The 13,640-nt window shown below is 40.0% G+C and overlaps 1 protein-coding gene across 1 annotated transcript in view; it reads left to right on the top strand.

Annotated features, from left to right (window-relative positions):
• RNF38 (ring finger protein 38) overlaps positions 1-13,640 on the top strand; it is a 123,045-nt gene that overhangs the window by 95,419 nt on the left and 13,986 nt on the right. Inside the window, exons 4-7 of the mRNA XM_086479107.1 lie at positions 4,090-4,303; positions 6,650-6,817; positions 10,791-10,961; positions 12,768-12,929. Coding sequence (XP_086335233.1) covers positions 4,090-4,303; positions 6,650-6,817; positions 10,791-10,961; positions 12,768-12,929 — 715 coding nt within the window. The remainder of the gene's footprint in view (positions 1-4,089; positions 4,304-6,649; positions 6,818-10,790; positions 10,962-12,767; positions 12,930-13,640) is intronic.

Here is a 13,640-nt window from a genome sequence, read left to right as displayed (position 1 = left end):
TGGCCTGTAGTTCCCCAGGTCTTCCTTTTTTTTTCCTTTTTGAAAATGATGTTTATGTTTCCCCTTTTCCAGTCAGTAGGAAGTTCGCCAGATTATCATGGCTTCTCAAATATGATGGATAGTAGCTTAGCCACTTCTTCTGCCAGTTCCCTCAGGACCGGCAGATACATCTCAGCAGGTCCCATGGACTTGTACACCTTCAGGTTCCTTAGTTGGTCTCCAACCTGATCTTCTCATACAATGTGTGGTTCTTCATTCTGCCAGTTGCTGCCTTTGCTTCCTATGACTTGAGCGGTGTGGCTGGTGCATTTGCTGGTAGAAGACTGAGGCAAAAAAAGTCATTGAGTACTTCAGCCTTCTCCATATCCTGTCTAGCCAGGTCTCCCATTTGCTTCTGGAAAGGGCCTGTATTTTCCCTAATCTTCCTTTCATCACCAACATACCCATAGAAGTTCTTCTTGTTGCCCTTGGTGTCCCTAGACAGATTTAATTCTATCAGGATTTTGGCTTTCCTAACCTGATCCCTGGCTGCTCAGACAATTTCTCTGTCCTCCTAGGCTACTTGTCCCTGTTCCTGTTTCCACTCTCCTTGTCCCTGTTTCCACTCTCCTTGTCCCTGTTTCCACTCTCCTGTAGACTTCCTTTTTTTTTTTTTTTTTCTTTGAGTTTGTCCAGGAGCTCCTTGTTCATCCATGCAGGCCTCCTGGCATTTTTGCCTGACTTCCTCCTCATTGGGATGCACTGCTCCTGAGCTTGGAGAAGGTGATCCTTGAATATTGACCAGCTTTCCTGGGCCCCTCTTCCCTCCAGGGCTTTATCCCATGGTACTCTACCAAGCAGTTCCCTGAAGACCAGAGTCTGCTCTATTGAAGTCCAGGGTAGCAAGCTCGCTGTGCACTGTTCTCACTGCTCTAAAGATCTTGAACTCCACCATTTCATGGTGACTGCAGCCAAGGCTGCCCTTGAGCTTCAAGTTCCCCACCAGCCCCTCCTCGTTGGTGAGAACAAGGTCCAGCATAGCACCTCTCCTCGTTGGCTCCTCTGTCACTTGGAGAAGGAAATTATCATCAATGCATTCCAGGAACCTTTTGGATTGCTTGTGCAATGTGTGTTGTCCTTCCAACAGATATCAGGGTTGTTGGAGTCCCCCATTACGACTAGGGCTTGTGAACATGTATAGAAGGCCTTATCCACTCAGCCTTCCTGGTCAGGCAGCCTGTAGCAAACTGCCGCTATAATGTCTCCTGTCTGTGCCCTCCCTCTAATCCTGACCCATAAGCTCTCGGTTGGCTCCTCATCCATCCCCAAGCAGAGCTCCATGCACCCCAGCTGGACATTGACATAGCCGGCGACAGACCCTCCTTGTCCTCCATGCCTCTCCTTCCTAAGGAGCCTGTATCCTTCCATTACAACACTCCAGTCATAGGAGCCGTCCCACCATGTCTTTGTGATGCCAATAAGATCATAGCCCCTTAGGTGTGCGCACATCTCTAGCTCCTCTTGCTTATTCCCCATGTGAGGTGCATTTGCATAGAGGCATTTAAGTTGGGCCCACATGAAGCTGAATTTCTGACTGGAATTCCTTTGTTCTGTTCTTCAGGTGCTGTCCTGTACCATTGCTGCCTCACCTTTCATCTGTGCTTCCTTTCCTCCTTGTCTTGAATGTAGTTCTGAACTAACAGGATTTAAGAATATGTTACTGCAAAGAAATCACCCTTGTTAGAAAATACTAAGATCTGTAAATACATACTGTGCAGTTGTGGATAACTTTTGGTGGCTATTCCTACCTGAGGGTAGGAATTCCTGCAATTTTTTCACCAATTCCGTCTTACCTCTTTGTTTTAACTGGGCATTTACCATGTTTATGCTATGCTTATAGAACCAGAGGAGGCTTTTTGTGAATGTTTAAGTACTCCAAGCACAAGTTCATTACTGATGTTAAATAATAGTTTAGACCCACGTTTTGATAATTCTTCTGAAGTCATTTCCAGTAATTAAGGAAGCACGTTCTACATGCTATGTATCTGGATGCTCTGAATTTTGCTGAATGAAACTTAGTTTATAACTGCATAGGAAAAAATCCAGTTTTGTTTTTTCAAGAGAGTGATACTCCATTCATTTAAAAAAATCACTGCAGAAGTTTCTCCAGCTTTTGCTGGCTGTGCTTTTTTGTAATTTGGGTTTCATAGAAAAATAAAGCCAAACCTTTTAACAAAGACAGGGGTAAGAGTAGTTTTATGAGAAGTTACCTTGTCTGTGTGCTGGTGGCAGTTAGAGAATTTGTGTTCTTATTTTTCCAAAGCATTGGAGCTGTCTTTTTTTGTAACTTTCCTCTATTCTTGCAGCTCTGCCAAATCCTCACATGGCCATTTTATGTTAAAGTATTCAGAGCATTGCTGTTTCGTAGCAGGAAATAGCAACTTTAAAGCAACCTTAGTACTTCAGAAAAATAAAATTTCTTTTGCATTAATAGCTCTGTGGTTAGAAATCATATATACCAGTTCTATCTAACGAGAATGTAACAGGTGTGTCATACTTGTAATACAGAGATGGAGAGTGCCATGAAAACTCTGGGAAACCAGACTGGAATTAAGACATACATTAGTAAGACTGTAAATTTAGGTTCTCAGTGCTTAGAAGAAAACAGAGCTTGTATGTTCTGACATGGTAATTTCTAAAGATGAAGAAGGCTATGCATTTTTGTTGTTGTTTATTTTAAGAATGCTGCGTTATAATCTGGTGTTATGCCTTCTATCTGACTTGTGAATTAGATCTGTTTCAGTTCTAAGAAAGGCTATAATGGCATAATGTCCCTGTGAAGTAGGACAGAAAAATAGTGGCTTGAGACATTGTATCACACAGTCACAGTAGCTTCTGAGTAGCTGGTAGTGTGCTCCTCCTTCCCCAGAGTAAGTCTGTCTGACGCAGCACAAAAGTTGGACTTAACTTGAGGAATGTCTAGGATTTGCTAGGTTTCATGTTTATTTGATTTTTTTATTTGGTAAGAGCAATGGGAATAGTGAGAGTGAAGAATCTTTAAGTTCTCTTCCACACACTGTTTGAGAGGATATGTTCTAGCGGTTGCAGACCCTTCTCCTCTACTCTCTGCGGTTTGGTTCCTTCAGCCTTTTCCATAAGTGGGAATCCATTTCTTCCCGTGCAGCTTTAATTCGCTGATGCCTCTGGGACCTGTAATTTATGGGTTGTGGAGGTTGGAGGGCATGTATTGAAAGTCCTGAGGGATGGCTTTGTGCTTTCAGTTCTTTCCACTTCCAAATAAATGAGAAATCACTTAATCAAAACTTCTAATAGTGAGTTTATTACTTGTGTGTACGTAGTTTTCTCAGTGTTGAACCTGAGCCACTGGTCTCTGATTTACAGAAGTCTCAGCTCAAGATAGTAGCAGCTCTTCTTGGTACATACACACAATTATATAAGAATACATAATCAAATCCTATCAGTTGCTCAAACAAAGTGGTTGTGGTGGTCTAATTCAATGTACACAATAGTTCTGCGCTGTGAAAAAGAAAGATTACCACAATCACAATTTCCTGGGATCTTCTGGGGACAATTCTGTGAGGCACTCAGTTATTTAGCGAACATATGAGACGTGAAAAATTAATGTTTCTTCAGAGGAGTCTACTGCTTTGTCTGCTACCACTAAGTGAGCAACCATTCTGTGCCCTGCTTGGAGCAAGGACCCTGGGGAAATCTGTGATCGTGTGAAGGATTTTTACCTAGAATAAACGTATGGAAGTCTCTTGGAAGTTTGCTGTCTTGACTGAGTATTTGTCCTGGCAATCCTAGTGCAGTTTTTTTAACAGGTTAGTGTTTATGTAAGAGTTCTTCTCTTAGTTTCTTTTGCAGTATTAAGCTATGCTCTATTAAGACTTTTATGCTGAAAAAAGTGTCATCTCTAAGGTGTTCAGTAGTTTTTTCAGTAAGAAGTTTTACTCCAATCTAATAAACCTGTTCTAGTAAAATTTTCCGGCATAAAAAAAATCATGCTATTCGATTCTCCTGTGGTTTAAGTTACTAAGAAGGATTTGTCATTTATATAATCTCTTAACTTTTTTGATGCGTTTCCAGTCCTCCTGTTCGACGTCAGAGAACAAGGCGAGATCGTTTGTCTAGACATAATTCCATTAGCCAGGATGAAAACTATCACCATCTCTCCTATGGACAGCAGCAAGCAATAGAAGAGCCCCGAGCCTTTCACCCGCCAAATGTATCTCCTCGTATGTTGCACCCAGCTGCTCACCCACCACAGCAGAATGCAGTGATGGTTGACATACACGATCAGGTAAGACTTTTAGAGTGCAAACAGAAGGGTGTTGAAAGATGTGGGGTTTGTTTTTTTGGTTGGTTGGTTGATTTGTTTTTCCACAAATCTTCAAGATCCCTCTTCTCCCCAAATTAGCTGACAATGAAAATCACGTAACAGCAAATTCTACTTGCCCTCTTACAGGGCATTTTTCCTGTTGAATGTTATTCGTATATGGAGCCCTGCAGTAGGCGGTGGAAAAAAAAGGAATTCCACTTTAATTAATAAGGAAGATTGATATTTAACAGTTTGACAATGCGTTTACTGGCATAGTTCTGTCGGCCTCTGGCTCAAACCTTTGAAATGCAGTTGTTTTGCTTCTGAAGTTAATTTAATGTGATAAAGATGTGATATGATAATTAAAAATTTATTCTGTTTCATGTGAAATACCTCCCTTAGCTTATGAGTCTTTAAGTAGTTAAAATACGTTATTTAGAAGTGGAATTTACAGTGCCTGTAGTTGGTTGCCTACATCACAGCAGAACTTATGATAGCATTGTCACGTGACCAAATAAGACATCCAAGCCTAATAAACTCCTCCTTAAATAACATGAAAAAATTAAATATGTCGTTGGTCCAGAAAGTAAATAATTCCTCTCTGCAACAGCAGTTGTATAGAATTGTGTAATTGCGGACCTGTAAAAGAGGTTGTCCTATGGAGGTAACCTTTTTTGTGGTTTGTAGTTAAATCAGCAGGCTGCAGCACAAGTACGTTAGTTACTACCTGGTCTTGAACTGGGAAATAAAACTGATTTTCTGGATGTCCACTTCTCAAACTGCATAGAATCCAACTCTAACATCCCTGCTTAAAAACTGGTTTGCATTCAGTGCGGCTGCCTACCACTGGTGTGTTGTATTAAGTGTGCAGAGCAGTTCTCAGCAGGGAAGTATTTGCATTTGGGTCCAAGTGCAAAGGGTGGAAGTTAATGCCATTCTAGCCATCTCACAACCTTACATGTTGGAGAACAGTTTTAATGCTGCAGCATCTCAAAAATTCAAATCATGCTCTTGCTTTATGTTGCAAGATTATATCATGACAAGCCTGGATAAACAGTTTTTCCGTCCCACTGCCTCTTAACTTCCGAGGACCATCTATGATCAGATGTCAGTGTATCCAGACCGAGGTCCTCCGTGGTGATGTTTTATATTTCAGGGACATAACCATTTTGAGAGGTCATTTTTTATTATTACTCTGAACAGTAACATTTCAGATTCACACCCAGCATTGCACTGTATGCCCGACCTTTGTACCCAAGCCAGAACTGGGTCAAATTCAGTGTCTCTCCTGAGACTGGTTTCTGTCATTAGTGATATACAGGTCAAGACTTTAAATTCTGTTCAGTAATCTGTGTTCTCTTTTGGCCTCTGCCTATGACTGCTACCAGTTCAGTAAGTTAACTGTCCTTATGCGTTCTCACCTCCCTAATGGGCTGTTCTTACTTACTACATTTAAGCAAGCTAGTTCCATTTTAGCAGATCATGAAGGAAGGGGGAGTTTCCTTGAAATATAATTACTTTTTATTAATCCATCCTCCCTGACACTTAAGCCTTTTCAGTTTTGTTAAAGCATCAGATAGTTCTTGTTTAGTGTTTAAAACAAAAAAAAAAAATAAATCAAGTGGTTTTGAGGTCCAGAATACTTTTGGATCTTAGTTTGATGGTTAAATTCTAGCGAGTATCACTAGCTAGAAAACTGGGTTATGTGGGTCTGTTTCCTAATATAAATGTGGATACTTAGGGTCTGCTTAGTCATGTTTACTTTTCCTTTTCAGCTTTCTGGTTAGTTGTTCTGTTACATTTAGGTTAGGAGACTTAGCTTGAGTGTTGGTCTGACAGTGAGATTGGTTTCTTTGGAAGAAAGAAATTCTACACCATTTTACTGTTCTTTAAAGATACAGGGCTCTGAGTTATTATTGAATCAGTCCTTTCAGAGTTGCGAAGATTCTTTAGCTACTCTCAGATTAGATTTTATGTGGGAGTTACTGCCTTCTTATTATGTAAGGACTATCCTTAGAGTTGGAGGGGCAGGCTTGATAGAGTCTGAGATGCTTCTGAGTGACTCTAAGGTGCCTTTGAAGTTTTAACATTTTAAGCTGAGAGCTACCTTTTGGCCTTGCCCAGAAACTGGTGATCAGTAAGTAATATTCCATTGAGAAGAATATTTTAATGAACAGCAATTACAAGCATGTGCCTCCTTTTACACCTTCACTGTATGTATTTTTTTTTTCTGATATGTAGGCAAAAACTTGTTATCTTACTCATCATTCTGTACAACACTTAGGAGTTTACGGTAAGTTATTAATTTTTTTTTTGCTTTTGCTGCAGATTCACCAAGGTACAGTTCCTGTCTCATACACAGTGACAACGGTGGCTTCACATGGGATACCACTTTGCACGGGCCAGCACATCCCAGCCTGCAGCACGCAGCAGGTCCCAGGGTGCTCAGGGGTTTTCAGTGGGCAGCATCTACCAGTTTGCAGTGTGCCTCCCCCAGTAAGTGGGTCTCCATAATTACACCAGCTTCAATCCTAGACATAGGAACAGCACCTTGGAGCTTCAGTGTCTGTGGCTTTAATGGTGTTGGAAATAGCCAGGTTTTTTTCCTCTGTGGTAGATCGCAGTGCATAGCCGTGTAGCCTTACAGCTGGTAAGCATATGGTACTTACCTACTGTCTTTATAGAGTATGATTGTATAGAGTCCTGATGTTTTTTAATTCAAACTAAGTGCTAGTTTAGGAACTGGCTTCGATCAGCAGTTACTCTGCTTACTTTTAGAGAGGAAGGTTTCTAAGGCTTTATTATGCAGCTCACCTAGAAAAAAAAAACTGAGTAGAGACCTTGTTCAGGGATTGGTTATACAGAAAAAGGTCTGATATTCCACAGTCAGTTTTCTTCTGAGAAATAATAAGATCCTGAAAGATACCTAAAAGCTGAGATGGGCTCTTTCATCTCAAAATGCTTTCATGAAAGGAATCAAAATATTCCTTAATAATGATCTCTCTATGTACCTTTCTGGGAGTATAATGAAGTGCCTTGACTGGCTAATTTGTGAGCTTTAAATTCAAATGAAATTGAACTGTTTTCTCAGAAATATTTATGTATCAGCTCAGAGATACCACTTTCCAGGTCATGGCATTGTGATGCTACCGTTCTGTGGAAATTTTGTCATTAACAGGCACCAGAGCTGAAGAAGTGTACCCCAAGAAGTTTCAGCTGTACAAATGAAGGTTGCAGAACCTGCTGGAAGTCACAGTTTCCCCCACCCCTCCTTTTTCTAGTATAAGTCTGTAATATCATATATAAATATTTTATATATTGCCCAGTAACAGTTTATAATACTGGTATAAACATTGGTCTTTGCCAGCAGTGTGTAACTCATTTTGCACATTCTGTGACCTGAGGACATGAACAAGCCTGTGACACTGAAACAGAACCCTTGATGTGACCACCTATTCCTTAAGCTGCTCGTTGAAGAGTGAGGGTAGTTTACATTCATCTTTTCCAGGTGCCATTTATGCCCATGAGAGAAAACAAGGTCTGCAGCATACTGCTGGCCAGTCTGGGATATTTTGGGGTGATTATTTCCCCTTACCTTTCAAATTGGTGAAAATCTGTTACATCAGTCGGTGTGTATCCCTGAGGCAGTATGAGAGACAACTTTTTTCTTCTGTTTAATGGTGGTGTTAGTGGAGCAAAGCAATCTTAGACTGGCTACCTAGTGACTGGAACAATACTTGCATAGTAACTTCAGCAGGGCAAGAAAGCAGTATGTCATAAGAGACAACAACAGAGAAAAAGCTAAAATCGTATTGGGGCTTAGGGAAATTGAAACAACAGATACTAATAATCTTACCTGCTGCTTTGAACAAGTATATTATGTGTGAAATTCATAGAATGTTTTATAATTCAAGAATGCAGCTGACCTTTAAATATTTACAGGAGTAAAGCTCTGACCAGGTTGTTTGGACTGAATGTACAACAGTTAATTGTGTTGAGAGAATTGATGCAGTACAAGTTAATATAAAGAAGTGAGGTTGAGTTTATGTAACATCAGTAGGCCAACTTCATGCTTTCTTCTGTTATGTCACAGAACTGAGGAATAATGTAAGTTAGAAGGGGACTCTGGAGGTCGTCCAATGGTCACGTGCTAACAGCAGTATGAGTTTCCAAGCATGGAGATTTTACAGCCCCTCTGAGCCTCCCCTCCAGTGTTTGACTATCCTTGTGGTGAAGAATTTCTTCTGTATATTTTCTGTGCTGCAACTTGGTCCCATTGGTCCTTGTCCTTTCGCTTTGCCCCTAAAGGAGTAGTCAGGTTTTGCCTATCCACTCCCATGAAATAGCTGAAGACAGTGATAAGATCTTAACGCTTAGCTTTCTGTTGTTAAGGCAGAACAAATCACGTTCTGCAGCCTATTCTTTTATGCAGTGTGCTCCAAGTTCCTGGTTATCATGTCCTTCAGTGGACTCATTTCAGTATGTCAGTGTCTGTCTTTGGCACTAGGGAGGCCAAAACTACACAGGACCTGAGATAAGAGTTTTACAAGTTCCAAACAGGGAGGTGGAATCACTTCACTGGACCCACTAGTTACGTTCTTAGTAATGCAGCCCAGTGTGCAGTAGGGCTTTTTGACTGCAGGAGTACACTGTGGCTCTTGTGTACTCCTATTCGATGTGTCCACCAGAACCCAACTTTTTTTTCTGCAAATCTGCTCACCAACGAGTCACTCTCAAAATATCCTGCTCCATGTAGTTACTCTTTCCCAGTGCCAGACTTCACAGTTTGTCTTTGTTGTACTTCACATGGTTCCTGTCAGCTAATTTCTCCAGCCTATAAAAGTACATATGAAAGGTAGCCCTGCCTCCAGCATGTCAGCTTGCTCGCCACTTTCATCTGTGAACTGCCAAGTATCCTTTTGTTACTTTCACAATATTTGTGTCTCTCACTGCATGTGTAACTATAAAATAAATAAATGTAATTTATGAAGTACCTTCATTGGTTTTAAAACTTCTTGGAAGCATATGTTCAAACAACAGAAGTTTTTCAAAAGCCTGAATGAATAAACAGGTAGTTTTTATTTCTTTCCACTTGAAAGATAATGCAGCTCATTTGCTCTAACTTAAAAAGTGCCATGGGCATAGCACAGAGAGTTCCAAACATATATTTGAGCTAGTAATCCTTACCACACAGAATCTTGGGATGAAACCTATTCCAATATGTTCCCCAAAGTACCTCTTGTTTCAAAGAACACTATGTGAAGTTCTACCTGCAAATTTATTTTCAGTTCTTTTGGAGAACAGCTTTCAATTTAGTAAAATACGATTTAAAATGTATTTTAACAATAGAAACACTTGCCTGTTGTATTTCTTTTCTAGAAAAATGATGTAGCTGAGGGTGAAGAATGTCAGCATTTAAGAAAAAACAGTAGTCAGATCAAAGTAGTCTGTGACTGTTTCAGTGCATGTAAAGATTTATGTTTGGTCATGATCACAGTAAATTGAGGTGCTAGTTCCACTTCCACTACTGTAATCTGGTGTTAAACTAGATCTCTTTACCATTTTGTGCCATTATAGTTGGTATGCACAATATATGTTTCATGACATGACTGAAAAGAAAAAAGAGGTCAGAACTGGGTCCTCTTTCTTTGAAGGTTTGATAACAAGTGTCTTATTAATTGCTCTTTTAATTGTCAAAAATGTAACAGAAATGCCATTCTGGTGGTGGATCAAAAAGCAAGAAAAAGAGAATGCAGGTTTTCTTGCTTCTTCATATCTAGAATTGGAAGTAAAACTGAACACTTCCACAAAGCGCATTCCTGCTCCTCTCCAGTGCCCTCATCACTTTAGCATTCAAACTTTAGTGCCCCAAGTTGCTTTTGTGTGATGAATTTCAAAGAGGAGAGAAAAAGGGCTTTTTCCCACAGTAGCTGTCATTTAGGAAGTTGCCTTCAGAGCATGGGGCTTCCCTCCAAGTGCAGAATTGAGCAGAGCTAATGAATTATTCTTAGTAGATGAGGCAACAGAGGTTTTAAGGCACAGTCTGACAGCTGGGAGTTCCTCAGCTCCATCTAGAGCTTAAAATGGTTGCAAAGCCATTGCTTTGGCATGTCATTTTGGAGGTAATGTGTGGGAAAAATAAAATTAACGGGATAAATATATCTGCTTATCACTTAGGAGTCTGTCTAATACTGGAGTATTGAAAATCCTTGCTCCCACTGACTTCATGAGAAGTGAGAGCTACTTTGCACCTTGCAAATGTCACACTGGTACTTCTAGAGCCTGTTCTGTACTAATCACTTCGCTTGTGTATTTGAATGAGTTACTATTTTTGTGTGTTTTGGAGGTTTTTCTAAGGAGGCAAGAGAACTGCTTTGTTTTAATGATATTTTTCCATAATAAACGTAGGATGTTCTGTAGGAAGCGTTTGTGTTAGAGAGAAAAATATCTTGTTTTCATTTTATTTCAGATGCTCCAGGCGTGCTCAGTCCAGCACCTACCTGTACCATATGCAGCTTTTCCACCCCTCATTTCTAGTGATCCATTTCTTTTGCATCCTCCTCATATCTCTCCACACCACCCTCCTCACTTGCCTCCTCCAGGACAATTTGTTCCTTTCCAAGCACAGCAGTCACGGTCGGTAAGTAATGCTTCTTACCACCCTCTCCATAGAATTGGTGGGGCTGCACGGGCAAATAGTGCTGATGCCTGATTGAGGAAACAGAAGGATTTTGTTTAAAGTAATAGGTTTTTGCACTTATGCTTCCTTAGCAAGTCTGTAACTACTTAGAGTGAAGATGAAAAAATAATGTTAAAGTTCGCTATGTTTCCCTTCAGATTTCATCAGCCGTTGTCTGTGCTATTTTTCCATAGGCCTTCTGTCAAAAAGATGTATATTTGCTTCAATAGCTATTCCTTCAGCCATTTCTTTCTCAGGAAGCAGAAGAGAATCTAGAGGAGGTTCTGTAGTGCAGAAGTGGTCTTAGAGACAAGCTTAGCAGAGAGAGAAGAGAACAGAGAATGTTACTTTCATTACATGCTTCTTTTGTGTTACTTCTCAGTTAATTTTTAAATGACCAGTGCTTTTCCTAGAACATAATGACCTTAGGACATCCAGACATATTCAGGAGCCTACAGTCTCACTTTCTCCTTTTTTTTTTTTTTTTTTTCTGCCCCCGCTTACAAAAGTTATTGGTGCCCTCTGATAAGCAGACTTGCATTAGTGATACGGACTATGCAAACATGGGAAAATGTGACCCTGTTTCGGATTTGGGGGGAAATTAGATTTTCAATTCTGGCCTACAGCTCTTGCTGTAGAGTTATCTGTATACTCATGTTCATTTGTTTGCCCCTCTGACTAGAAGGTGCCAGTATTTCAGGAATGCAGAAATAGAAAACAGCTTCATTGTTACAAACAACGCTGAGACTTCTGTATGCCATGCCTCCGGTGTATACAGAGTTTAATCACTTTGTTATGATGATGGGATAACAGCTGGGAAAATATGCTTTTCAGTGGTAATCTTTACAAGACTTTCCTTTAGAAAATGTATGGGCTCAGATCTTAGCTTGCGTTGCTTACTTCGGTTATTGACTAGGCTTGCCTGTCAACTTTCAGCTCTGGCAGAAAAACCTTCTGTCTTAGTGGTTTAAGAATACATTGTGTTTACAGTTTGCTCTGCATAACAGGGAAACAAATATTCCTTTAGTTCCACAAGGTGGCTTTGAAATGGTGGAATTCAGAGTCAGGAACAGAAAGGTGTATTAGTGAAACAATGACAATTCCTGATTATTTCTTGAGCACTTCTGGGCCTGAATGATGTGCTACAGTTGACTAGATTATAATACTGAACTGGAAACTCATGCTTCTGAAACCTCTGGACTGCGTTGTTCTTGGTAGGGCTACTTGCATGACCTTCCTAGGAAGACATCTGCTTGATTACTGAATATCATTAGCAGTTTAATCCAACGGAGTTGCCATGTTTCCTCTCCACTTTTCAGATTTTCTGGCACAATTTCAGTTCTTGTCTATGGTTGTTTATTTTTTTCTCTCGCATAGTTGTACAGTGAGAGCAGCCTGGCAAGAAGGAGAGCAAATATTTGTCCTGAAAAATGCAAGACACAGGAAATTACAGCCACTCCTATATTTGCTAGATCGCATAAATTCCTGGTCTGTAAGCATGGCTAGCTGGAAAAGGTGAATTTATATCAAATGTGTAGTGTTGTCTTTGCTTTTTGGTTAATGACACAGGAATTATTCACAGAGTTATTATATGAAACTGAGTACAATTATACCTGTAATTTTTTAAATTTTTTTACCCTATGAAATTGATCACAGCAGCTCAGAATATACCACTGGGATTGCGGTTCTTTATTGGGGAAAAATTGCATCTCTACTATTGCAACAAAGCCTATCTCTTTTTTTTTTTTTTTTTTTTTTTTTTTTTAGCCACTTCAAAGGATAGAAAATGAAGTAGAACTGCTTGGAGAACATCTTCCTGTAGGAAGTTTTACATACCCTCCCTCATCCCATCCAGCAACATTACCTCCCTCAGCTCCGCTCCAATTCTTAGCTCATGATCCTTTACACCAGGAGGTGTCATTTGGTGTAGTAAGTATTCTGTGCTACATTCTTGTTAGTGCTGCATTAACATTTTTGATTTTTGTTGAAAAATGTCACTTCTTGCAGTTGTATTCCATTATTTGCTATAGCTGCATACAGTGGTTATAGCTGCATACATCTTTAAGCTTGTTTTAATCAAGTTAAGGGTGACTTAGTGATATCAGCAAATGATTTCTAGTAACAGAGCATCATAGCAGTTACTTAGAAAACATTCCATGTTGCCACACAGTCCAGGACTTCTACTGCAGAAAGTAATTAGTAGAGTTTAGAAAAGATGCTGTCACTTTTAGCTAATTCTTCATCGTACGTTGTTTCCACAAGTCAGGAAACCTAGAATACTTTAAAAATAGTTCTTCTCCAGAGTGTTTGCAATTTGCAGGCAAGCAGTTGTATAGAGTGCTTCCATAATTTAGACTGCACCACGTTATAGTCAACTTTATGGGGATCTACAGGCAGTTCAACTGCAGCAGCACCAAAAAAAAAATTAAACTTGGTGCAGGATAATCAAGTCTGTGCTGAATGTTATGCTTCTGTGGTGTGTCCAGTATCCGTGCTACCTCTAGGATCTTGTGGTACACTTCAGTCTGCAATTCTGTTAGTGCTGAGATGTCTTTTGTTGTTGTTGTTTTACATGGTTTTTTGGGGGGGGGGGGTTTAAAAAACCTCTCCTGTCTGTGCAATGCTTGAAGAAATAACTAG

Source organism: Leptosomus discolor, chromosome Z, assembly GCF_034619465.1.
Source record: "Leptosomus discolor isolate bLepDis1 chromosome Z, bLepDis1.hap2, whole genome shotgun sequence".
In the NCBI taxonomy this organism is placed as follows: Eukaryota; Metazoa; Chordata; class Aves; order Leptosomiformes; family Leptosomidae; genus Leptosomus; species Leptosomus discolor.
This window is presented reverse-complemented; position numbering and strand designations above follow the sequence as displayed.